Source organism: Monodelphis domestica, chromosome 4 (genome assembly GCF_027887165.1).
Source record: "Monodelphis domestica isolate mMonDom1 chromosome 4, mMonDom1.pri, whole genome shotgun sequence".
Classification (NCBI taxonomy): Eukaryota; Metazoa; Chordata; class Mammalia; order Didelphimorphia; family Didelphidae; genus Monodelphis; species Monodelphis domestica.
In genome coordinates this window covers 229,470,696-229,498,038 of record NC_077230.1, presented here as the reverse complement: position 1 = coordinate 229,498,038, position 27,343 = coordinate 229,470,696, and the positions used below count along the sequence as shown (strand labels likewise).

General features: G+C 42.7%; 1 protein-coding gene across 2 annotated transcripts in view; it reads right to left on the bottom strand.

Moving 5' to 3' along the window:
* Positions 1-20,827: 20,827 nt before the first annotated feature.
* Positions 20,828-27,343, bottom strand: part of TRIM29 (tripartite motif containing 29) — a 52,823-nt gene continuing 46,307 nt past the window's right edge. For both annotated transcript variants that reach the window (XM_016433794.2, XM_007494638.3), the window contains one exon: positions 20,828-22,309. In XM_016433794.2, coding sequence (XP_016289280.1) covers positions 22,247-22,309 — 63 coding nt within the window. In that variant the 3' untranslated portion in view covers positions 20,828-22,246. The remainder of the gene's footprint in view (positions 22,310-27,343) is intronic.

The following is a 27,343-nucleotide window of genomic DNA, read 5'->3' as shown; positions in this document are numbered from 1 at the left end:
TAGCTCTTCCTTTATTGGGAAGATTGAATTGTAATCCAAAATCTATTTTTAAATTTTAATCACCAAAAGGTAACTCAGTATTTTAAATAGATCTATCCATTTTAACTACAAAAAGGTGCTAAGTAACTACAAAAGGTGAACTAACCAAAAAAAAAAAGGTGTTAAGTAACAAAAAAGGTATAATTTAACCAAAGAAGGTGTGAACTAAAGAGTGGACAGTCCTGGAGAGGAGCATCTGTTGTGATTGATAGACATGAAATTTAAAGAAGGTGACACAAGAGAAAAATATCTTTAAAAAGAGGACCAGAGGCCAGAAGAGGTTATATTCAATTCAAGGAGATTGAAGAGCTCTCTGACTTGGAGGAGAGACTAGAAGACAGACACTTGAGGAGTGACCAGAAGACAGACACACAGACTTCTTTCCATTTAGATGGTCACCGTTGGTGAGTGAAAGGCTGACTTAGTAACCCTGCCTCTCTCAGAGGTGTAAACCTCTGAGAAAGGCGCATTGTCTTGAGACTCTTTTCCCTAATTTGGGCCTTGGTATTTCTACCTGGCTCAGAGAAAGCCAGTTTTCTCTCTCTCATTCCTTAATATCTTCCCTCTATTGTAAATAAAACTACCATAAATTCATTTTACTTTAGTAATTCATTTTGGGATTTAGAAATTAAATCCCTGGGAACCACCTATATAAATAGTCAGAGTCCAAACCACAATTAAATTTAACAATTATTTGACTGACCACATTGATTGAGACAAAATACCCTCAACCTTCTTAACTTTACTGAACTTTTTCTTTACTGTGACTATCCCTAAGTCAGCTTTTAATAGCTTATTTTGATCAGCTGTAGAGGTAAGTTCAAATTTTGTTGTTGTTCTTTTTTCCCTCTCTCCTTAAATTAGATAGAACATAGCTGTTTTAATCTTAGCAACAGGGCCCTAAGGTCCTAGCTAAGAGAGCTGTTTCTAAATCTCCCTTGCCTTAAGGAACAAACAACCCAATTAGCCAATCCTCACTGGCAATACTAACTGACTGAAGTGTTAACTAGCTGTGAGAAAAACATGGAAAAGTAGTTCTGCTAGAGAGAGTGATTGTAGTAAGTTTTAGCCTTGTCTTGCTCTGACCTTTCACCCAGAAGAAGTTAATTGGATTAAAACTTTAAAAAAGGTCCACACCCAAACATCTAAAAAATGTGGTTACAGCCAGCACACAACTTAATTACAACTGACTTTTAAGTAAAATGACCAAAATTGGACAAACATTGTTCTTTGTCTATTTCATAATCCCAGAGAATATATGAAAATGGCTATACTCCACACTGCTCCTGGTTGGGATTTTAATTGTTGGAGCTGTAATATTGTATCTATTTTTCTTTAAGAGAAAACTAGAAAGTGCCATACATAAGCTAGAGAATCAGATAGGAGAATTATGTCAGTCTCCCCTTGAAAAACCCATTTCCTAGTCAAACCAACCAATTGTTTCTTCTACTAAACAAAATGCGGAACAAAAAGCTCAACTTGAGTTTATAGAGGAAAGTTTGGAGAAGATAATGACTTTTATAAAAAACAATGAAATGAATCCTAGTTCACAAACTATCCCCTCCCATACTCAACTTACTTCTATTTCTACTACCCAACCCACTCCTCCTGCCCCACCCCCTCCACCCTAACTTCACAACCTGCCCATTCCTCCTGCCCCACCCCCTCTGCATCCTTTCCTCATCTACTGCCCCTTCTTCCTTTGCCCTCCCTTCCCACCCTACCCATTTCATTTCTCATACTGCTCCTACCTCACATCCTTCTGGCACTATGAGCCAACAACCTCTCCCCCTCAGGGTGCTCTCACCTTCCCTTTCTCATAACTACACCATCGAAAATGGAGCAAGAAGCCTACAGACAGAAACATGAGAAAATTCAGACAGAAGTTTATTCCCTTTAAGGGAAATTCCAACTTTCAATAAAAATTGGAACTTGGTCTCTATAAGACAACATACACCTTTCAGGCCTGAGGATTTAAATAAATTCAAGGAAGACCTTCCGTCATTTGAGGAAGATCCAATATTAATTATAAAAAGATTGGGGAACATATTCAAAACGTTTGACCACACTTGGATAGATGTTGAAAATTTATTAGAAAAATTTCTGACAGAGAGAAAAATAAAGTCATCTCTTTGGATAATCAGAAATAAGGTAAGGGAGCAAATTATTGGCCAACCAAAAATCCACATTGGAACCCCAATGTTGAACCAGATTATACAAAACTAAACTAGGCCAGAGAAGCATTATTGACAGCCATGAGAGCGTGCTCTGATAGACCAGATTCATGGTCTAAATTTGAAAGCACCAAACAAGAAATAGATGAGACTCCATCTCAGTTTATAGATAGACTTATTGATTTGGGGAATATATATATATATATGGACTTTGATCTATCCAGAGAAAGACCATTAGACAAATACGTAGACAATTCATTAAGAATTGTTGTTCAGTGGTAAAAGACTACTTTAAAACCAACTGCCCGAACTGGGACTCTATGGATCTTGAAGAATTGAGGAGAGCAGCAGTCTATGTTTATAAGGGCCATACAAAACAACTTGAGGAAAACAGTAAATCAGTGGAAGACTTACAGACAGAAATTGAAATGTTAAAAAGAAAACTGAAAAATCAGGGAGAGACTACAACCCCTTTAAAGGAATTCACAGATAAATCAATAACATACCTTTACTGTGGAAAAAGAGGCCATGTAATGATTATCTGTAAGAACTGGCTATGGGGAAAAAGAAATAATAACAACTTTAGAAATACTAACTATAGAAATGACAATGATGATGATCATAGAAATCACAACTATAGAACTGATAGAAATAACTATAATGACTATAGGAATCAAAATTTTAGAAACCAAAATTATAGAAATAGAAATTGGGAAAACGACAATGCTCAAACTGAGACAAAAGAACATACACAGGGGGAAGCTGGGTAGCTCAGTGGATTGAGAACCAGGCCTAGAGACTGGAGGTCCTAGGTTCAAATCTAGCCTCAGACATTTTTCAGCTGTGTGACCCTGGGCAAGTCACTTGACCCCCATTGCCTAGCCCTTACCACTCTTCTGCCTTGGAGCCAATACACAGTATTGACTCCAAGATGGAAGGAAAGGGTTTAAAAAAAAAAAGAACATACACAACAAAATATCAAACAATATATAAAAAACGGAGCTCATCCACACTATACCCAGGGTGAAAATCCCCATCAGCGTGGAGAATCCCAGAAAACTGCTCAAGCATCTTTCTGATGATATGATGGGGGTAAGAGGGGGAAAGGGCCTTGGAATCAAAGAACAAAACCTTTGATTTTCCAGCCCCTGATATTTTAATGCCAATTATCCCTGTGCATTCCCTCCCACATAGTAAGGAACCTTATGTCAACTTAAAGGTGGGAAATTCATACTACAATTGTCTTGTGGTCACTGGTAACCAAACCAGATGCAAAATGTGACTCTATTGGCTCTATAAATGCAATAGGTGTATCAGGAACACGGGACTAACTTTTTTTCTAGCAAAATAGCAACATGAAGTTAATATGACATATTCTTTTCTTGATGGTTTTGTGATCAGCATTTTATTTAAGAAAAAAGGAAGAGGGTGACAACTATGTGACTCAGAGGATTGAGAGCCAGCCTAGAAACATGAGGTCCTAGGATCAAATCTGGTCTCAGATACTTTCTAGCTGTGTGATCTTGGGCCAGTCATTTAACCCTCTTTGCCTAGCTCTTACCACTCTTCTGCCTTGGTACCAATATACCATACTGATCCTGAAAGAAGGTAAGAGTTTTTTAAAAAATGAGAAAAGGAAGAGATGATTATCTGTTTTACTAATAGAAGGATAGACACTCATCTCTATAATGTGGTCCACAGACCCATTCAGAAACATAGGGATGGACTTGATTGTTTATCCAAACCCCTTTTGGTCTGATGATTCTATGAAATGATTTTTAGGTCCTTTTCCCTATGTCTCCCATTGCTCATCCTTTCAATCAATTAAAAAATAGGTTCATGCATTTGGAGCCAAGGGGGACTTTGGAAGTCATCCAATCAGACAAACTCAAGTATACAGATGAGGGAACTGAAGGTTAGTGCCAGAGGTGGCCTGCTATCTACAGTAATATGTATCCTCTTCTACTTACTGATCACATTACTATGAGGGTAATTAGTTATTTTGAGAAGTACAAGACAAGAAAGAAAGCATAGTTAGTAGATCCCTGTTGTTATAAGGTTGAATGTGGGTACAGTTGGGTGGCTTAGTGAATAGAGAGCCAGGCCTAGAGATGGGAGGTCTTGGGTTCAAATTTGTCCTCAGGTAGCTGTGTGACCCAGGGCCAGTCACTTAACCCCCATTGCCTAACCTTTATTACTCTTCTTCCTTGGAACCATTATATAGTATTGATTCTAAGATGGAAGGTAAGGATTTTATTTTTTTAAAAGGACGGCTTGTCTCCATCAAAGACATCATTCTTTTGTGGCAGCAGTATGCCCACAATGCCCACTGCACTGCATCAGCATTGCCATGAACCCAGATGCAAGGTCCCCCTTCTCTCCTGAGCTATCTCACATCCCTGGCTAAGCAACGATCCTACAGACTGCTGGTTCCCATTCACTGGTATCACATGCTTCTTGGAAATTGGTGGCTGCTCCCAAGCTGCCTTCTCTTTCCTTCGCTGCCACTGCAATGAGAGAGAGTCAGGTGACGAGCTCTGAGCCCCCAAGTCTCTCTGCTGTTAAGTGGTGTAATTTAGTCTGGGCTCTGTGTTTTGATTTTGCCCAGCTGCGTCTGTGTGCATTTAGATTAATCCTGTTAGCTGGCGGGAGCAAGGCTGCCTGCTGTTTATCAAGAGTTTTTCTACGATTCCCATTTGATATGCAGCCGCTTGGAGAACCTTGGTCAACCTTCATTTGGCTAGAGCCAGGATAGGCATATGAGAACACAGAGGACACATTCTGAGATGCCCAGATTCATCCTTGCAGATAGAGTGAAGGTTTTAGCAGCCTGAAAATCTGTTCCTTTGCCTGCAACTCTTTTTCCAGGCCTCACCATTCTGGACTCTAGTGACCCTGGGGCCAAGCATCTGCTGCTAGGAACAAGAGTAACATAGATTAGCTAATGCCAGAGACTAGTGTTAGTGCCTTATTATTTATTATTAGGTTTACCTGTCTGAAGCTGGATCTCTCATTGGGACCACAGAGGTTGAACTAATTGGCCTCTTTTATTTTTTTTAACTTATCATCTGTCTTAGAATCAATACTGAATATTGTTTCCAAGGCAGAAGAACAGTAAGGGTTAGGCAATGGGGGTTAAGTGACTTACCCAGGATCAACCAGTTAGGAGGTATCTGAGGTCACATTTGAATCCAAGACTTCCTATCTCTAGGCATGGCTCTCAAACCACTGAGCCACCCAGCTACCCCCAGACTAGTTGACCTTTAAGATCCTTTCCAAATTGGGGGTCCTAAGATTCTAGGGGAACCTGTGATCTTTGCTATGACATCCATTTGTAAGAAATTAAATTTAGGGGTTTGACTAAATACGAGAAATCTAAAATAATATTGTGGTTGCCAATTTAAATATATTATAACAAATCAAAAAATAGCTTTAGTAGCTTTATTTACAAATAAGTAGAAAGAATGAAAATGGGAAAAGGTAGCTAAAGAGATAGGTTTTAACAAACCTACTAGCCCTTCCCTAGTGAAGTGAGACTTAGCCCCACGGGGGCTTCCCCATGTCCTGTGGTGTCTTCAGTTACTCATTCACCCGAGATAAACTCCAAAGGAGAAGACTGAAGGTCAAGTCCTCCAACACCAAAATCCAAAGTAGAAGATCCTGGATCAGTCCTCCAAGAAGCAGTCCAAGAGTCAAGATCCCAAAATGAAACCAAAATCCCAGTCTAAAGCCAACTCCAAGAGGCAAGTCAGCAGCCAAAGCTCCCTAGATAGGAAGTTCAGGCCTTTTTATAGTCCTTTTCCCATATCACTTCCTGTCCCTTCCTCCACTTTACAGGAACCAATTGCAGTCTTTCAATTTGCCTAGCACTGCCCAGGAGTTGGTCAGTCATCTCTGGAGTTGTCATCCACTTTTACCAAGTGACTTGCAAACAGCTATTACTTAGTGTTACGTAGTGGTGCTTAAGTTTTTGATTGATTAACTTAAAAATTGCTGATTGATAAATAAAAAGTTTGATTCACTTTTCACACATTTATCTAGTCTGTACCTTATAGTTTATGGAATGTATTCTCACATATGGGCATAGGTTTGTCTGGAAGTGTGTTTGAGTGTACACACCTGTGGGTATGACTGAGGGTACCTGTGAGAGAAGACACCCTGGAACTTAGTGCAACCAGCTATGTATCCTTGAACAACAGTCCTTGGAGCCTCCAACTCCTTGTTATGCAAACAAGACCAGCAATACCTAATCACCTATTGCAAAGGGCTTCATCAATGCTGAAGCTTGCTTCCCACCTCCTTAAACCAGAGGTGATGTGTGTAAATTGAGACATATATTTTTGGACATGGCCAATGCTCAAATTTTTCATGAATATGCATATTTTTTGCCCCCTCATTTTACAGATGAATTTTTTTTAATGAGAGACAGGATTGGGGAGTGAGAAACAGATTATATTGATTGAAAAATATTTCTTAATTTTAAAGAGCACTGTAGCTCTAAATCTGGCAGGGTCCTCAGAGGCCATCTAGTCTCTCCCATTTTATACAGAAGAAAAACTCAGGCTCAGAAAGATAAAGAGAAGCCAAAGGTCACACAAATATTAAGCCCTAGAGTTAAAAGCTGAACTGAGATTCTTAGATTCCAGAAGGAATGTCCTTTCTGTTGTACCAAGATGTTGTAAAGATTCAATGAGATAATAGAATAATAGATATTATCTTAAAGCATAGAGCCATTAGACCTTATAGCTCATCTCATTATCCTGCAAATGAAAGAAGAAATACCAGAGAAATGACTTGCCTAAGGACACACAGGGAGGAGATGTAAGAGTCAGGATTCAAAGTCAATTACTCTGATCCAAAATATAGTACCTTTTCTGCTGGTTCACAGATGCCAAAGCATTATGAAAAGTGCAAAGCACTCAAGAACTCTAGGGTATTATTATTTACTCCCTGCATTCCCTACCTCACAGGGATGTTGGGATGAGAGTGTGATTTTACCTTACAGAATGTAACAATGTGAGCCTGTATAAGGTCCAAAAGCAGACCTGCATCACTGGGATTGGAGCTAATCCTTTTCAGAGCATCCTTCCCTCATTGTACCCCTCTATATCCCCAATCATAACCACTCACATGCAAGTAGAGCTTTAGGATTAATGGCACACTTTCTCTAAAAGGATCTTTGGAAATGGGGAATGTACATGAACATGTTATATCATTCTGCAGATGAGGAGACTCAATGAGTAAAGATGACTTTTTCAAAGTTATATAGTTCAGTAATGACAAAGTCAGAAATCAAACAGCCTCAGTACCCTCCATGGAGGCAGAGGTCTGAGTTCAAATCCCAGCTCTATTATTTACTACCTGTTTGACCTTGGGCAAGTCATTTAACCTCTCTGGGTCTCAGCTTCCTCCACTATGAAATGAGTGAATTTGATAAGGTGGCATCTAAGGTCTCTGCCCCAGTCCAGTGCTCCATTATGCCTTCAGTTTAACTCAGGTCCCCCCAGGGAAATCATTTTCCAGGCCTGGTCCTTGTTGCTCTCTGACCATTTGAAAAGTATAAAATCTCTCCACCCTGGACCACCCAGCACCTGCAAAACTACCTTCCTCCCTGCCTCCCTCAATTGGGAAATAGTAGAGTCTGGAGTTCTTTCTCATATCAAATACAAGTTCTCCCCCGGAAGCCTGAAGCCAGGCCCCAGGCTTCAGTTCTTGGAATGGAGCCAGGTAATAAAGATCTCCAACCAGAAGAAGGGTGCTGGGCTCAAAGGGAAGAAGTCAGCACCATCAAGTTCAATTCCATTTCTCCGGGATGCCTGTCATTCTCTGTCACTTTATTGCTGGGAGCTAGGATCAAGGTGGAGGGAAAAGAGGAAGCCCTTGGCGGGATAAATACTTGCTTCCCCAACCTCCAGCAACCCCACACTCTGTTAGCTTGGTGAGTGACACCATGGCGTGCCTGGGCAACAGGGGCCACATTGGTGATTGGAGACAAGGGTTGGGAGACAAGGGCCAGCTACAGAAGAGATGATGGAAATTCCATCCTCTGACAAGACCCCACTTTTTCCTGGGGTGATGGAAGACAGTAAGCAGTGCTCCCAGCAAAGGAATCTGGAGACTCAAGAACCAGGAACCCCTGAGTCCTATTACCAGCATGAATGTTACCAAATGAAATCCCAAAAGCTATCTACATCCTACGAGGAAAAAAAAGAGACAGACAAGATAGAGAGTGCTTGAAGATCTTAGTTGTGACTGTCAGGCATTGACGGAAGGAACCCAGACTGTGAGAAGAGAAACCTAACAGTCTCCAGAGGCTAGAGCCTTGGTATTATCATTGAGAACAGCCAGTTCTTAATAAATGCTAGCATACACCAGCTGTGGTGGCCAACATCCATGATCCTGCTACTGAGGGAAACTGCAGGTGGTGGATTTCTTGAGTTTGGGAGTTCTAAGCTGCAGGAAGGCTCAAGCTGGTGTCTGTACCAACATGAGAATCCCTTTAAGTCGAGGACTTCCAGGCTACTGACAGAGGGGCAAATAGGCCCAGGTCTGAAGAAGGACGGAGGTTAAAACTTCCATGCCTATTGATATTAGGATCCCAGCCCAAGTTAGCAAAGGAGGCCCTAACAATAAGGCAATCAATAAATTCTGAATGAAACTATGGCACCATGAGTAGTAACCAGGAAGGAAGGAAAGTGCACTTTAACTTGGAAGGCCTTAACTTCAAGCTCTGCTACTTATTTGCTGTGTAGCTGTGCCCTTTTAGTAAGTCACTTCTAGTTCTCAATCTACTTCTAAAATGATGGAGGTGGAGCAACTAGGTGGCTCAGTGGATTGAGAGCCAAGTTTAGAAACAGGAGATTCTGGGTTCATATTTGACCTCAGATACTTCCCAGCTGTGTGACCCAGAGCAAGTCACTTGACCCCCATTGCTTAGCCCTTCCCACTCTTCTTCCTTGGAACCAATATACAATATTGATTCTAACACAGAAGGTAAGGGTTTAAAAGAAAAAAAGAAAGAAAGAAAATGATAGAGTGGAGCAACCAGATGACTCAGTGGATAGAGAACCATGTCTAGATTCAGGAGTACTTGGATTCAAATCTGATTTTAGACACTTCCTAACCAAGTGGCCTTGGGCAAGTCATTTAACCCTGATTGCCTGGCCCTTGCTGCTTTTCTAGCTTAGAACTGATACTAAAACAGAAGGTAAGGGTTCTAATGAAAAAAGAAAATGATAGGGGTTAGACCATATCAGTGATGGCAAACCTTTTAGAGACCATGTGCCATTGCCCCTCAAGACTGCATGCCGTGCCCTGCCCCTCATGAGAGAGAGAAAGCACTCCCATTCGGTTGCTGGGCAGAGAGGTGGGGGATGTGAAAAAATATCATCAGGAACAATGGAGAAGGAGAGGGGAGCAGCTCTGCCTGAGTCCCTCTGCCTTTCTAGTAACCAAGTTGGAAGGGAGGGACAGTGGCCACTCTGCATGCCATCTTTGGCACCCATGCCATAGGTTTGCCATCATTGGACTATATCAATGGCCTAAAACTCAAATAGAAATGAGAGCCATTCAGTTGTACATAAGGATCTCTGCAGGCTGCATATTTTCTTAGAAAATCATATGTAAACATTATCGATGTCCCACTGTATTTATATTTGTTTTGCTAAACATTTCCCAATTACATTTGAATCTGGTTTGGGGTAGCACTCTGGAGTGCTGTACCTGTTCTACCTAAATAAACACTAAGGTCTGTTCTAGGCCTGATGTTCTGGGTAACTGATTTCCATTAAGGACAGAGCTGGGCCTTTGAGTAGGAGGGTCTTGGATTATGTATAAGGAAAACCTTCCAGCCCCCATATTGTCTCCTCCACCCATACCATTAGTTGACTCTAGGCCTCTCTCTCCAAGGACAGTGGAGCAATGTGTTTTAATTAGTAAAAGAGTAAATTACATCAGACGAAGAGAGTCCCAGACTTCTCCCGACGGCCAAGGGAAGATGGAAGCCTAGCATTTTCAATTTAAGGTTCAGTTAGATAATGCCTATTGGTGCCAGTAGATTACAGAGTGGATATTAAATCCTGCAGGATTTGGAATTCGAGCATACAAGTGGAATCCATAAGTAGGAGAAAGTGGGGAGGGGTGGACTCAAGCCTTCTTAGAGAGAACAGAGATTCTTTTCTAGGAGCAAAAGCAGGCATGGTCCTTGGTCTTTAAAAAGCCCTCTCCTCTTTCTCTTCAAATTGCTTCTTATAAGAAAGGGGAAAGTCAATAGTGATGGGCAAAGATTTATCACTGATAGCACAACCCTGAAGTTCTGAGTAAAAGAGCTGCTTCTTTGCTTTTGTGGACTCCATGGGCAAAGGCTAGAGAGGTTGCAAAATACCCTTTGGCTCATATAACATTTCTATAAAAAACTGGGGCAAGAAGACACATCTTCCTCTTTTCCTCCAGGAAAGTGAGCCTCAAGATAATAATAATAATAATACATATTACATATGCAATACATATATAATGCGTATTATATATGCAATATTTTATAGAATAATAACAATAATAAAACCCTTTAAGGTTTGTAGAGCACACCACATTTTTATCTCACTTTATTCTTACAACACTGGGAGATAGGTATTATTGTTGTCTCTCTTTTACAGTTGAGGCCACTGAGGCAGACAGTAGTTATATGATTTGCCCAGAGTCACCCAGCAAGTAAGTGTATGAGGCTGGCTTTGAATTTAGGTCTTCCTGACTCTATCCAATAGTCCAACTAGAATCTCCAAAACATTTAGATTATCCCACAACTAGTTGCTTCTATTGCAGAATAAAGAAGCAAGCTGTGTGACATCAGTTCTGTGGACAAAGTGCTTTGAGATCTTTTTGGCCAAGCATGGCAGGAAAAGGAGGGGACTGTCATTCTGTCTCCCCCTTGGGAAGATGTGTCTGGCAGGCCTTCAGCACAGGATCAGTCCCAGCAGAAAAGAATATATGAGATTATTAGTTTAAATAGGATGAAACATGTAAATTAATTACCTCGGCCACCCGTGCATGTAGTAGCTGGCCCCACATTCAGGTGAAAAGTATTAGGCTTCAATCCCTTCTCTGGTTTCAGTTTTCCTTCCAAAGACTATAAGAACTGCTTAGCGGATGCATCCCCTGGGCCTAGGATGACAAGGGAAAACCATGGCAGCAGTTACCACATCCTCCATGGCCTGAGAGCTACCAAGCAAGACCTTTTGGAAACCAGAGAGAAGGTTTTCTTTGGGATGGGGCAATTTGAAATTGGTAGAAAAGCTAGCAATGATGGACACCAAAAAAATGCATTTATGTAGTGCTTTATATAATAAAGACAGTTGGCTTTTTTGTGGTATCTTAAGGATTATAAAGTTCTCTGTGTGCATTATCTCATTTGATCTCATCAACCCTGAAAGGGTACATAAGTGCCATTAGTAGCTCCATTTTACAGATGAGGAAACTGAAACTCAGAGGAGCTTATATAGCATAATCTTGAACCTTTTACCATACTGGATTTCTTCCTCTATTTTACAACTTAAGTCAAATCAATAAATATTTATTAAGGGGCAGCCAAGTGGCTCAGTAGATAGAGCATCAGGTCTAGAGTCAGGAGACCATGGGTTAAAATCTGGCATCAGATACTTCTTAGCTGTGTGACCCTGGCCAAGTCACTTAATGCCTATTGCCTAGCCCTTACTGCTCTTCTGCCATAGAAGTGATATTTTACTAAGCACATACTATGTGCTAGATATTGTGCTAAGTGCTAGGGATACAAATATGGAAGGGGAAAGAAAGAAAGAAAGAAAGAAAGAAAGAAAGAAAGAAAGAAAGAAAGAAAGAAAGAAAGAAAGAAAGAAAGAAAGAAAGAAAGAAAGAAAGAAAGAAAGAAAGAAAGAAAGAAAGAAAGAAAGAAAGAAAGAAAGAAAGAAAGAAAGAAAGAAAGAAAGAAAGAAAGAAAGAAAGAAAGAAAGAAAGAAAGAAAGGAAGGAAGGAAGGAAGGAAGGAAGGAAGGAAGGAAGGAAGGAAGGAAGGAAGGAAGGAGAGAGGGAAGGAGGGAAGGGAGGAGGGAAGGGAGGAGGAAAGGAAGGAAGGAAGGAAGGAAGGAAGGAAGGAAGGAAGGAAGGAAGGAAGGAAGGAAGGAAGGAAGGAAGGAAGGAAGGAAGGAAGGAAGGAAGGAAGGAAGGAAGGAAGGAAAGAAGGAAGGAGGGAGGGAAGGAGGGAAGGGAGGAGGGAAGGGAGGAGGGAAGGGAGGAGGAAAGGAAGGAAGGAAGGAAGGAAGGAAGGAAGGAAGGAAGGAAGGAAGGAAGGAAGGAAGGAAGGAAGGAAGGAAGGAAGGAAGGAAGGAAGGAAGGAAGAACCTTTCCTCAAAGAGTTTACAATTTATTGCAGATAATAACACACAAGAGGAAGCTGAAAAGATTGAGGAAGGGGAGTACAATGCCCGTCCTAGGATGGAATATCTAGAACTGATTATAATTCTCCAGATGTGAACTGACCAGAGCAAAACACACCCCTCTTCTAGTCCTGGACATCTTTTGGCAGAATTTAAGATTACATGTGCTTTCTTGGCTGCCACGTTGCACTGGTAACTCCAGTTGAGTTTTCAGTCTTCTGAAAGGCCAAGATATGACTCAGATGAACTGGTTTCTATCCTAGCCACCCCCACATTGCACTTGGAAAGGAGACTTTTTTTAACCCAAGCATAAATCTTTATATTTATCTCTATTAAATTCTATCATACCAGACCCACCAGCTCCCCCAACATTTTAGCTGTCCCTCCTAGCTTGATGTCATCTACAAATTTGATAAAGATGCTGCCATAAATAAAAAGCACTGGGCCAGATTTAGACCTCCTGGGGCAGTCCACTAGAGACCTCTTTCCAAGTTGGCACAAAATCACAAATGGATATATTTTGGGCGTGGCCCTTAAGCCACTTCTGATGTTATTCTGCCACCTGAAACTTCAGTCATGGAATCATTACATCCTCAAGCCAGGGGTCTTCTGGTCTAACTTTCTGCTTCTAGGCAAGTCAAACAGAAGCCCTCAAAGACAAATAACACGCTCTTCTCAAAGGACAAGGATACAGGTTGTTTAATGATAGCATCTTAATAGATGTGCCTTCAATCTTGTCAAGATCAACTGTTTTCAGGTCAGTAGCCAATAAATAGACTGGTTCACAAATGTTCAAACATTCATCAATCGAGGCCATTACTCAGTGATCAAGCACTGAGGGAGATAGAAACAAAGCAATTGATTCATCCAATTTAGTGAGAGGTACAAACGTAGACCAGAGAAAACATCTCTCTCATCTTGGGGTCCACTCCTTTAGTGTGAGTTTTGTGCTAAGAGATCCTCCTGTATAAGGAAGCTTATGGTATAATACAAAGACCATTAAACAAGGAATCAGGTGCCTTGGGTGTTATCTCTCCTCCCCAACCTTAGGCCTTGCCACTAATTGTATGATCAGTGAGATGGCTTCCAATTTTGACAGAATCATATGCCATTTATATTCCATTCTGGTCTTTGTAGAAGCAGCGGGGTTTAATTTTTTAACACTAAAATTTAACTTTTTTAAAATACGAAAGCCAGAAATTCTAAATTCCATTGCTAATTGTATTGCTTTCTAACTGCATGACCCTGGGCAAATGGCTTCTGCTCACTGAATCTCAGTTTCCTCTTCAATAAAATAATAGAGTTAATCTTGATCGCCTCTGAGGTCCCTGCCAGCTCTTGACCTATGTCCTACACAGCCTACTTTTTTCAGGCTTTGGAAATAAACAACCTAAAACAAATAAACAAAAAAATCAAATCGTATGCAAGAGTGTGCTGGGGGCAGATCCAACCTGCTAGGTAACTGTTAAATTTTCAATGTAAGCATTTACACCTTGGAAATGCACAAAGGTTACAAATCAAGGTGTTATATATTACTTTGTTGATTGTCTCGAGTTAACAAAATTGTGAATAAAATCTTAATAAGGTGAATTAAATTTAAAAATGTGTCATGGAAGGTTTATTTTTTGTTTTTCAGAGGCAGTTGTCAAACATTTACCAGCACAGCCCTTGGTACATGTATATAAAACACATCAAAGAAATATAAGTTCTTATTGTTGCATGGAACATTCTCATCAGCCCTCTCAGAAACCCCAGGTATACTCTTCTCCTGCCACCCAGGGCTAACTTATTCCAAAGCCCCCAGTCCTGGGTCCCTTTCTCATTTTCCCTGGGCTCTTTCTGTCTTGGAGAGATGATATGTCTGGCAAACAAGGAAGGGCCTCATTCACAAGCAATTAGGGTTTATCTCCCTTGTTTGTGTGGTTGAAGAATTGTGCATTTTCTACCTTAATGGTCAAGGACCCTGGAATATCAGCCTGGAGACTAATTCACTCCTGCAGAGGGAGGAGAAAGTTTGGTGACTATAACAAGGATTCCACCTAAACCCAGAGGTGAGGTTTTCTCCCACCTCCACTCCAAAGCCTAATACTGGCTGGTGTAGGCAGGAGTAATGTGAAGGGCTCCAGGAGAGGCAGGATTGTTTGCTATAACTCTTAGCTTCCTGAAATCCCTGATAGGGAAGGAAGGGAAACAGCCATCCTTCTCACTGCAAGAAAAAGAGATGAAATCTGGTCCTGTGTTTTCACTGATTTAGGGAAGTCCAGGATGAGGAAACTCTGAATGCAAATTGGTACTAAGCTTCAGAACACTAAGAGGATAAATGAATTGCCCAGGGTCACACATTCAATATGTATCTGAAGCAGACATTGTGCAGACGAAAAATCAAAATTTATTAAAAGCTTAGAGAAAGTCACACAGAAGGGCCACTAAATGGGAAGGACTGAACCCTTTATTCTTCTATATGACCTTGGATAAGTCACTTTTCCTCTATAGGTCTTCATTTTCTTAACCTTTAAAAGTGTTGGACTAGAGGATCTTCAAGATGCCTTCTTAAAACGGTCTATGAAACTGTTTTCACCATTGCCTCTGACTTCACTCTGGCCACCCCAACATGCTACACTCCCTGCCCTTACTGAACAGAACTCGAATCAGAAGCTTTGTTGGCCCCCCAAGAAATCAGGCACCATTATGAATATCAACACCAAATCTCTGAGCTAGAGGGACTCTTAAGATGTCTTCCAGCCCTTTTTCACTCACTACAAAGGATTCAGCCTATTCCCAGACAGTTAAGACTGTCTCCCAAGCTTGAAGGTGTCCACAGAAGGAATACCATTATCTCCTTCTACCATGCTCATTCCTGTGTTCAATGCCCCAAATAATCAGGAAGTTCTTACCATCTAACCAAACATGCAAGAGGCTAACATGCTCTACTTGGCCCCAGAGGACAAAAATAGAGCATTTTATGAAAGATGAGAAAGGTAGATTTCCCCTAAATATAAGGGGAAACTACCTAACAATGAAAGTACTCTAATGGGCTTTCTACCTAGGGAAAGACCTCCATAGTGGGCAGGTCCAGAGTTCCAATTTGGTCTCAAACATGTCCTAGCTGTATAACCCTGGCCAAGCCTCTTAACCTCCATTGCCTACTCCTTGCCACTCTTCTGTCTTGGAACTAATACACAATATTGATTTTAAAATGGAAGGGAGGAAGGAAGGAAGAAAGGAAGGAAGGAAGGAAGGAAGGAAGGAAGGAAGGAAGGAAGGAAGGAAGGAAGGAAGGAAGGAAGGAAGGAAGGAAGGAAGGAAGGAAGGAAGGAAGGAAGGAAGGAAGGAAGGAAGGAAGGAAGGAAGGAAGGAAGGAAGGAAAGGAAGGGGAGGAAGAGGAAGAAAAAAAGATCTCCACGACTGGTACTTTGGTACAGTGATAGAGCCAGAGGATCTGAGTTTGAATTCTCACTCCCTACATCCTACGTGACCTCAGATGAGACACTCAATATCTCTGAGATTCAATTCTGTAGAATGAGGTAGGGGTACATGTTGGTGGTGAGAGGTGGAGGGCAGGGGCATGCAGTGTTCAAATGTAATGACCCCCCCCTTATTATTTCTGGCTCTAAATCTATGGTCTTACTTTTCAAAGATGGTATAAAGGGGATTGAAGCTTTGTCTGGGTTTGACCCAAAAATGAACCTCTGACCTTTCTTCTAGTTCTGCAATTCTGTAATCCATTGATTCATTGGTTGTTTTCAAAATGTCTCCCTTTTTCTGTGCCTTGATGAAACAAACACACCAGCCTAGGAGTCAGAAGATGTGGGTTCAAGTGTCATCTCTGCAACTCATTATCCATACACTCATGGCCAAGTGGCTTCACCCCTCAAAATCCTCATTTTAACCTCCTGTAAAATGGGGATAATGACCCTTGCACTCCCAACCTCCCAGAGACATGATGAGGAAAACTGAAAGAGCTTTGCAGACATGAGCTATCATCATTATTGCCATTTCTTGTTTGCTCTGTGACCCCTGTTTTGATGTTCTCTGAACCACTCAGGCTGATTTGAGGAGACAAAGGGACAGTCCTTCTGACGGGTGGTAAAGAGAATTCATCAAAATGGAACAGGGTAGGGGCCGAGAGGGTGGAGGAGATACCGAGATGCGGCCATTGACCTACAGTGGAACACTGACACCTGATGGCCACTGCGCAGATCTGCAGCTGGCTGCTTCCCGCTGTAGTAGAAAAAAGCTAGTTCTGGCTTCTTCCCAACCACAGAATGCTCCTGGCTCAGAGCTGGGTCCTCTGGCTGCCCTAAAGCCACTGTCCCTGGTCGGGATTGGGATTGGGATTAAGAACTGGCTCTTTGAATTCCCAAGTTTTCCCATGGCCCAGCCAGCTCTCTCCCCCTCATTCTTTAAGTTCCCAAAAGGTCAGAACTCTGGTCCTTTCTGAGGGAAGGAGTCCAGCCCAGAAGGGAGGGAAGGAATGAGAATCAGAAGGCCATGTCATCCAGCTTCTCACCCAAAATCCGATCCGCTCTAAACCATCCCCAACAAGGGGTCAGCCTCAGCTTGAAGGCCTCCATGTTGGGAGAGTTCTGCCCTAACAATATCACTGACTCACATTTGAATAAGGCTTTAATAAAGATTTATAAAACTCCTGCCTCACAACAGGTAACAAAATGACCTCGATTTTCCCTTTGTCTCTCAATGTCTTTCTTTCTTCCCTACTTTATTACAACAAGAAATGTAGTATAGGGGATGGAAAACCGACCACAAAGGCAGGGAGACTCAGGGTCAAATATTGCCTCCCAACTATCCATCCTGACTGTCTAATTCTGGTCTTAACTTCTCAGTACAGCCCACTAATGTGCAGACAAGGTATGGGAGTGGCATCGGCAAAGAGAGTTTCCTCATCTTTCAAATTTACAGGTTGAGTGCCTACCTCTTGCCCATCTCAGATCCCAATCTTTATTCTCTCAATATCCTAAAATCCGATTCTTTCTCAAAATAGAGATAAGATAACTGGGAACAGAGGAAGAAGGGCAAGCACTAGCTAACGGGAAGAAAGGGTTAATGTAGAAGGTAGTCTTGATCTGGGAGCCTGGAGAAGCTTGTCTCCCCTATAAATCTCTCTTAAGTCATAGAATGGTAGAGCTGGAAGGAAACTCAGAGGCCATCTGGTTCCTCATTTTGCAAATGAAGGACCTAAGTAAGATTCAGGTAAACAAAAAGACTTGGGGAAAAATTATACTGCAAGTTCTTGGTGGAAGAAAGAATTTGTTGTTGTTTAGTCATGTCTGACTCTTCATGGACCTATTTGGGGTTTTCTTGGCAAAGATACTGCAGTGGTTTGCCATTTTCTTTGCTAGTTCATTTTACAGTTGAGGAAACTGGGCAAACAGGGTTAAATGACTTGCCCAGAGACACATAGCTAATTAAGTGTCCAAGGCTCGATTTGAACTCAGGTCTTCTTGACTACAGGTACAGGGCTCTATCTACCTAACTGCAGGAGTAGAATTCTGGTTTCAGAACGCTTAGTTCAATGTACTTCCTGTTTCATGCTACTTCACCCCAGATTCCCATCCCTGCATCTTCCACCCCCTCTCTCCAAAGCATCATCCATAGGGTGCCTCAAGGTTACCCTTTCCCAGGACCCCCCCAAACCAAAACTGGGTAGAGATCACAAGGCAGGGACCACACAGCAGTATCTGAAATGCAGACCTGACAGCAGCTGAGAAGGAAGTAATGGCGGCTCATTTTCTACTTTCCCCTGCCTGCAGAGAATCCGATCCCTCCCAGGCCCCATAACTGAGCTGTCTCAGGGCTGCCAATGGCCCTTCACTCTCATCCTCTTATTTGAGGGAGGGAGACATTTTCCAGAACTGGAAAGAAAAGATTTCCCCCTGATTGCTTTATAATCACAGTAATAATGGTAATGGAGTGGCGTGGGGGGGGGGGGGGGGGGAGGATTGATGTAGGAAAAGAAAGATATTCAGGGATAAGTCCCACGTGGGCTCCAGAAAAGGATTTATTGGCTCCACCCTTAAGTGCTGTTATCTGCTCTCTCCCCAGGAGCCTAGTGTGACCCTCTCAGAAGGAGCTGCAGTGGATGTCGCCTCCATGTGCTATTGGTGCTAAGCCCTGTGGCCCGTGTCTAGCAAGGGGCCAGCCTTTCCCCAATCTCCCAAGGGCGATTGCTTTCCTCAATGGCCACCTTGGTGTCTATTTTCCATCTATTTTGTATGTAACTATATATACCGTACATGTTGTCTCCCCCAGCCCTTCAGGGACTGGTTTCACTTCTCTCTTTGTATCTCACCCCTACCCTAGTGATTCCCACAAAATAGGAGCTTAATTGTTGGTCATTCATTCGTTCATTCATTCATTCATCATGGTTGGCCCATGTAGGTCTTCTCTTTGCCTTCTTGAGTCATCTAGGCTTGCTCCCAGGTTAAAAGTTTAGTCTTGGAGTTGGAAAAGTCCTGAGTCCCTTTTTGGATGTGTGAAGGTGGGTAATTCACTTAACCCCTCCAAGTCTCAATTCCTCCATCTGTGATAATAATAGCTGTATTACTTTCCCCACAGGGCCCTTGTGAGGATCAAACGAGATAATGTATGTCAAATGTTCTGCAAACCTTAATACCCTACTGAAGTGTTAACTATTCATGGATCCATTTGGTCCCTCCTGGGACCCCTCCCAATCCCTTTTACTCTTTGTCTGTCTCCTGCTGTTCCTTTATCTGTCTCTATTTCTGTCTCCCTATTTCTCCCGCTCTCTACCTCCCTCCTTACCATTCCCCCACTAGTGAGGGTCATAATTATTTCCCAACCTCATCCCGTACATGTCTAATATTTCCACTTCTCAGGGAGTGAATTTCACAGCTGGTTCCAGAATTGTTTTCTTATTGGGTCTCTCCTCTCTTGTCTGGCTGTGCCCATTCTCTCCTCTGCCACTCCCTGACTTCTCCATCCAGAGGTTACCTTTAGGACTAGAATGGACCAGAGTCACCAGGACTGCCCTGGATCTACATCCCTCCTTGCACCTGTCAGCTGGGGTATCACTAAGCCTTAAAAGACCCCAGTTCCCAGGGACTCTATCAGCCTAGGATCCTGACTGTCCTGCAATAATCAATCATTGGTGTTGAGGGGGAAGATCTCTCCCTCTGTCTCTACCTAACACACAGCCTCACGGCCTCCACTGCCAAAGCTGGAAAGGACTGCAAAAATGCTAAGGGAGAGATGGGGCTTCTGGGGCTGGCTGAGCCAGGCCCCTGAACAGTTCTGAAGGTTCAGAACGCAGTGCCAGAATGCACCAAACACATTCAGAGATGGAGGCTCAGACCAGTAGAGAAACAGGACTGAACTAGAAATTGGGAGATGCTCCACAACTAACTAGCTGTCTGATCTCAGGCAGATCACATTCTTCTTTTAGACCTCAATTTCCCCCTCTATAAAGTAAACAGTATAAATGGGCTACAACCCTTTTCAGGGACAATTTCTTATGATTTCTTTTCACTATCTCTTTTCTTTTCAATCTTATTCAAGACCTGGCTCCTGCAAGGAGCCTTCTGGCTTTGGTTATTGTCCTCTGCTGTAGCCCTCATATTTGTATATAATGGTTCCTTTCTGGCTATATTAACTGATGCCTGTTTTATATCCTCTGTGTGTGTGTGTGTGCTTCCTCTGTTACACTGTGAGGTCCAGGATGGTGGATACTCTGTCTCCCCACAATGCCCAGGACTGGCCTCCTTGTGATGGAGCCTGACTGACCGGCTTTAAGCCAGCAACAGAAACAAAACAAAACATAAACTGCTGAGTCTCAGTAGCCTCCATTTTAGGGATCTTCTTTGTACCTTGTAGCTCATGCTAGATGATGAGCTCCTGGGGCTCTATCTCCAGCCTTCAGACTACAGAACATGCCAGGACAGACAGGGCACTCAGACTAAGGAATAGCCTCCTGGCCCTTGCCCTTTAGAACCAGCCCCAGGCCCTGGCAGTCATGTTCCCTCCCTCCTGAAGTTCAGGCTGAGATAAGATGAGCCTTTCCAGGAAGGCTGGTGGCTGTGGCAGGTGATCAGGCAGAAAGATTTGGAAAGTGCAATGTATTAAAGACAGAGAATGGGTAGGAAAGCACATTCTTAGGGGGTGGGGGAGAATATGTACAGAATAATCAGAGGAATCCCCACATATAACCTTCAGGGGACCCCTTGCCCAATACAAATAAAGAATCAAACAATGATTTATTTAGGAAGGAGAAACCAAGACTGAGCTCCCTCCACCCTGTGCCAGCTCAGTATCTGCCAACCCAGATTCCCAGTCCTGATTCATCTCTGCCCCTCCATTTGGGAAGGAGGGTCAGGTGTGGGGACTCAGATTCCTCTTGGTTCTGTGTGTTATTGATTTTTTTCTTTCCAAGACCCATTCTCAGCCAGGCCCTAAGGAAGCCGAGGGGAGCAGCTCCCAGGAGTGAGGCTGGTCAAATGGGAAAAGGGATGGCAACTCTGGTTCCAGCGGGCATAGGGAGTGAAGGTAGGAGCATATTTTTAGCTCAGTGCTTACCATATACCAGCTCTGATATTGTCATTCACCAGGATCTCCCCTTCCCTGCCAACCCCAACCCCCATTTTATATTCTGCATTATGCTGCAGAATGTGTAACTTAACCCCAAGGCTGCCAGGATAGCAGTTATTTGCAAGGCTGGGGAAAGGCATTGTGAGGAGCGATATCCATTCTGGCAACAAATAAAAGAAGGATTGGGGAGAGCCAAGAGCTAAGCAATCTGGCTGTCTTTTCTGGAGAGCCATAGCCTTCCTTGTAGAGACAGACAGGTTTCCTGAATGGGGGTGACTTATCTCTACCCCCTTGGTCAGGGACCCTGGGCCTGATTGGCACAATGCCAAAAGCATCAAACTCCTCTGACTATATAGGAAACCAGCCTCTAGCCAGATAGGAGGAACTTTGCCCTCTTCAGGCAAGATCAGAGAATCCTGGGCAGGCCTGGGTATTAGAAAAATCAGTCAGAGTTTGAGGGAGGTCAATTTTGCCCTGCCAGGACATGAGTTGACAAGAGTGAGATGGCATCTGCATTTGCACAAGGAAAGGAAATTTTGTCTGCTAGGTGCACAGCCCCACCTTGTCACCCATGAGGGTGTTTATTGGCAGTTGTAGGAGAAAACCAATGTATTGGCTGAGCTGAGAACACAGAAGTGAAGCTCAGTAGGAATGGCAGGTTGGTGCCAAATGGGTACCCACCTCCAGAGCTGTCAACCCAAGGTCTACAGAAGGACTTACTGGCTGGGAGGGGGAATGAAAAGGGGAAGGAGGATGAGTCCCTTCTGTGAACCATATCCTGACCCATAAAGTAAAAGAGGTGACAAGAATCCTCTCTACCTCAGGGAAAGTAAGAGGACAAAGGAGGAGACAGGGGAGTATAAGTAAAGGGGAAGTTGCTGACAAATTCTAGGATCGTAAGGAAATTTGAAGGACTGGGGAAGCTGAAGGGGAACAAGGAAATCCTTGGAAGGTCATGTTCCCCACCAGCCCAGACCTCCAAGAGACAGAGCAGTAACTGATAGCAGTCGCAGGTACAAGTGGGGAAGGATCAGGTGGTCTTTCGGTGTCTCACTCCTAAGTTGGGAGCTCAAGGGGCCTCGTTGGAACCCACACCATTACCCTTGTTGACATAGAATGGACGGTAGTGTGACTGTGGGAGAGAAAAGAGAAGTAAAGGTTAGCATTAGACATAATGCCCCAAACCTATCCATTTCCCCTTTCCCCTCTCCAGGTTTCCAGCCTTCCTTCCTTCCTTCCTTCCTTCCTTCCTTCCTTCCTTCCTTCCTTCCTTCCTTCCTTCCTTCCTTCCTTCTTTTCTTCCTTCCTTCCTTCCTTCCATGATCAGCAGCAGCCCGAAGATGATCCCCAAAGGTAGGGCATGAGCAGCACCCAGAAGGATCTGAAGAGCCATCATGTAGAAAATGACCATGACTGACTGAAAAGAATCTGAGGACTTCAGTGGACTGCAAATCAACAGGAGCTAGTGTGTGTTGTGGCAACCAAAAGGGTGGGAGTGATCCTCGAGGGCACAAAGGGAGGCCCGGCTTCCTGGAATAGAGAAGTAATGGAGGCAATGGTTCCTCTCTCCTTGGGAATATTATGTTCTTGGTGCTCTGGTTAAGAAAGGGCAATGACAAGCTGGAGAGCTTCCAGAGAAGGACAGTGAAGTCCTAAAATACCATGAAATAATAGGTAATATTTAGCCTGCAGAAGTCTTGAGACACAGGCTAAGGTTTGAAGGGCTATCTTGTGGAAGGGAGATTAGATTGCTTCTTTGGCCCCAAAGGGCAGAAAAAAAGAAGCAGTAGGTAGAAGTTCCACAGAGGCAAATTCCTTGATGACAAGGAACAGCTTCCTAACAAATAGAGATGTCCAAAAGTGGAAAAGGGCTATCTCAGGAGACAGTGGCTTCCCCTTCACTGGCAGTGTTCAAGCAGAATTTAGATGACCATATGTTAGGAGTGTTATAGTAGGCTTTGCTTTCAGATGTGGGTTGTACCACAGTTATCCTAGTCCAAGCCCTTGTTCCCTCTTGTCTGCACTTAGAGTATCTTCACTGCCCCATTTGCATCTAGCCCTGCTCAATATATTCTCTAAAAAATTGCCAAACTCATATACCCAATCATGTCACTCCCCCTCTCAAGACATTCCTGTGGCTCCCCAGTGCCTTAGGTTAAAATACAAACTGGTACCAGGCATGAAGTTGGGAAGGTTCATCTTCTTGAGTTCAAATCTGACCTCAGACACTTCTTAATGTGTGGAACTCTGGGCAAGGAACTTAAACCTGTTGGTCTCAACAGGTAAAATGTGTAAACAGGTAAAAAAAAAGTGTAAAATGAGCTGGAGAAGGAAATGGTGCACCACTCCATTAACTTTTCCAAGAAAACCTCAGATGGAGCCATGAAGAGTCAGACAGGACTGAACACAAAAAGTACAAATTCTTTTGTTTGGCATTTAAAGCCCTTCCCATTCTGGGTTTAGTCTATGTTTTCAAACATATTACAAATTATACCTACTCTTGTGAATGCTGTGTCACTGACATCCAGAGTGGTGCCCTATGCCTAGAATGCATCCCCTCTTTACCTGGGTCTCCTTCAACTCCCTCCGTTCTTTCAAAACTCGGCTCTAGCACCCCCTCTTACATAGGACTTTTCTGATCCCCTCAGATGCTAGTATCTCCCCCAAAAAACTGTCTTGTATTTATTCTGCATATACTTTATAAATATTTAAATGTGTGCATGTTCCATCTCCACCCCAATAGGACATAAGATCCTTCAGTGTGGAGAGTGGCTCATTTATATTGGTATCTCCTGATCCTAGTGTAATACCTGGTACATAGCAAGTGATTAACACATTTTGTTGATTAGAGTAGGTGGGTCAATAGAGAACCTTCTATCTCTAAAATTCTGTGGTTGTGTGAAGAGAGAATAGGCTGCTGTTTGACCCCAGAAAAAAGAATAAACTATGACAATTAGGAAAAGTGAGTGACATCAGTGGAAATTTTGGAGTAGATAGGTCAATATGGTACCTTATTCTCAAATTTGGTCATGTGAAAAGAGAATAGAATTGGGACAGTGATGTGGTTCAGTGTATTGGGATTTGGTCTTAAAGACAGAAGGTCTTGGGTTCAAATCTGGCCTCAGACACTTCCTATCTGAGTGAACCTGGGTAAGTCACTTAACCCCCATTGCCTAGCCCTTACTGCTCTTCTGCCTTGGAACCAATATATAGTATTGAATCTAAGACACAAGGTAAGGAGAGACAGAGACAGAGACAGAGAAACAGAGACAGAGAGAGAGGGAGAGAGACAGAGACAGAGAATAGACTTCTTCTGCTTGACTCCAGAAAGGACAAACTAGGACAACCAGTAAAAGTGACATCAATGTAAAATTTTAAATTCAGTATGAGGAAACATTTCCTAATATTTCGGAGTGTCCAAATGTCAAATGACTCCCCAGAAAGGTACCAAAACTCTTATTGAAGATCTTCAGGTACAGATAAGAAGACTACTTCTTATGTTGGAAAAGATCCTTGGTCAGGTCAATGTTAAACTAGATAGCCCCTGAGGCCAGTCAATCAATAAGTCAACACTTTTTTAAAGCTTTTCTATGTCAAGAACATTTTGCAAGGTCCTGGGAATACAAATTCAAAAAAGAAATAATCTCTGCTCTCATAGTAACATGTACACAGATAAATTTATACCAAATATATACAATATAATTTGAGAAGGAGACGTCACTGGGGGACCTCAGGAAAGTCTCATGAAAGAGGATATATTTGAATTGATGGTTTTTTTTTTTAATCCCTATCTTCTGTCTTAGAATGGATACCAAATTCCAAGGCAGTGAATCAATAAGGGCTAGGCAACTGAGGTTAAGTGACTTATCTAGGAACTAGGAAGTATCTGAGGCCAGAATTGAATTGATCTTTGACGAGCACTAAAAATTCTAAGAGATGGAAAGAGAGCATTCGAAACATGGGTGATGAACAGTGCAAAAATATGGCGATAGAAGAAAGATCCATAAAGTCGGTTGGACTGAAGTGTGTGAAGAGAAGCCATTCATAATAAGCCTGCTAAGGTAGAGCAAAGTCAATTGTGTAAGGCCTTAAATGCCAAATAAGTCTCTTCCAATTCTGAGGTTCCGTGAAATTGATTTCCTGAAGAAAAGTAGACTATTTACAGTAGAATCTTTGCCTTCTCTGGGTTCGGAGGGAGGGTGAGGAAGAAAAGAGGAAGGAAGGAAGGAAGGAAGGAAGGAAGAGACATTGGACAGAGATGAGTATGGCACTAGAGTCCCTGGAAAGTCTGAGAGTCTTTGGTCTAACCTTCTGGGACACACACTCAAACTGTTTTGCAAAGGTTGCTTCATCTTGACCCAGGCCATCAGTTCTCCGGATGTCAGTCATAGATATGATCCTCAGGAATGGCTTCTTAGAAACTCAGGGTTTAAATACCAATTGCCATTCATTAAGAGCAAATCAGCTGATATGTCCTGACTTTGCCCAACTAGCCTGCTCTCTGACCTCCTAGGAAATAATTCATGAGTTGAGTTTCACATGCTTTTTTTGTAAGACTCAACCATTAGCTCCATCTCTATCATTGATTTATCCCTTTTCTATGACTCACATATTTGCTCTCAAGGCATCCAAGCCCTTAGTTTCATCTCTGAAGAAGGCTAGACAGGCTTAAATAATCCCATTGGCCAAAAGGGGATAATCCTGCCCAGATTCAGTCTGGAAAGTGATTCAGTCTGGGTCACACAACATGCCATCTTTAGATACGTTTGCTTTAAACTTCAGGCCTCTGTTCTCCAAACTCCCATCCCAGCCTACCTGTTTTCTCTCGAATCCTCCCAGTCTCATTGGCATTCTCAAAGCATCTTGGAAGACCAATGACTACATAATTCCCAGCCCTGCTCTGCTCATCCCCACCTGCAATTTCATAAAATCAATGCCCCCCACCATCCCTGCCCCAGGGAAACAGTCACCTGAGGCAGGAGCAAGAGAATGAGTTGCAGCTGGCACCTTCCTACAGAGACTATCATTTGCCCCATGTTGACTTAAGCAATAAGCTTGCTCCTCTGCTGGGCTTGAAAGTCTGTGCTCCCCCCTACTATGCCCACAGCTAGCCAGAAATCCCTGACATTCTACAATGGGGCTTCTGCATCTTGATTCTCATGGGCACTCCGCATTGTATTTACCAGCCCAACTGTCTTCCTTCAGGCTAGTTAGGGAACAGGAAACTTCAACAAGGCAAAGGCCTCTGATGAAAAGGGCCAAGTTGGCAGAATCCAAGAATGATCCAGAAATAAGGGAAAGAGGGAGCCTTCTTTCTGGTATGTTCATTGTTTGCTTCTGGATTCAAGGAACCAACCTTTGGACTCCATCATCAAATTTTTTCTTTTGTTCCTCCACTTTCTCTAATTCTCTAAGCTCTTCACCAAATTGTATTCCAACTGAGGCACCAGTAGGAATTGCAAAGGGACCTAAATATGGCAGCTAAGTAGCACAGTGGATAGAACACTAGGTCTGGAATTAGGAAGTCTCATCTTCCTGAGTCCAAATCTGTTGTCAGACACTAGCTGTGTGACCCTGGGCAAGTCATTTACTTGTTTGCCTCAGTTTCCTCATGTGTAAAGTGAGCTGGAGAAGAAAATGGCAAACCACTCCAGTATCTTTACCAAGAAACCCCCAAATGAGATCACAAAGAGTCAGACAACTAAACAACATAACTTTATAAGTGTCACAAGTCACAACCTCCATAGACATCCCTTTCCTCTTTTGTAAAATGAGGAGGGAGACGTGGTGGCCTCTGCAATCCCTTCCTATTTAATTTTATGATTCTATGACCTAGATAGTCACTCTCCCTCTGTGATCTTTCATTTCACTAGTAAAATGAGAGGGGTGGGCTAGAAGGCAGTTGGGGGTATAGTTGATAGAAGGAGAGAGGAAGACCTGGGTTCAAATTCATCCTGAGAAACCCATCTGCTGTGTGACCCTGGGCAAGTCACTTAACCACTGTTTGTGTCAGCTCCTTCAATGGTAAAATGGAGATGTAAAAGCACTTTCCTTAAAGGACTATAATGAGGATCAAATGAGATAATTTTTTTCAAATCACTTTGCAAACCTTGAAATGGTACATAAATGCAAGCTATTATCATTATTGTTGTGTTGTTTTTAGTTG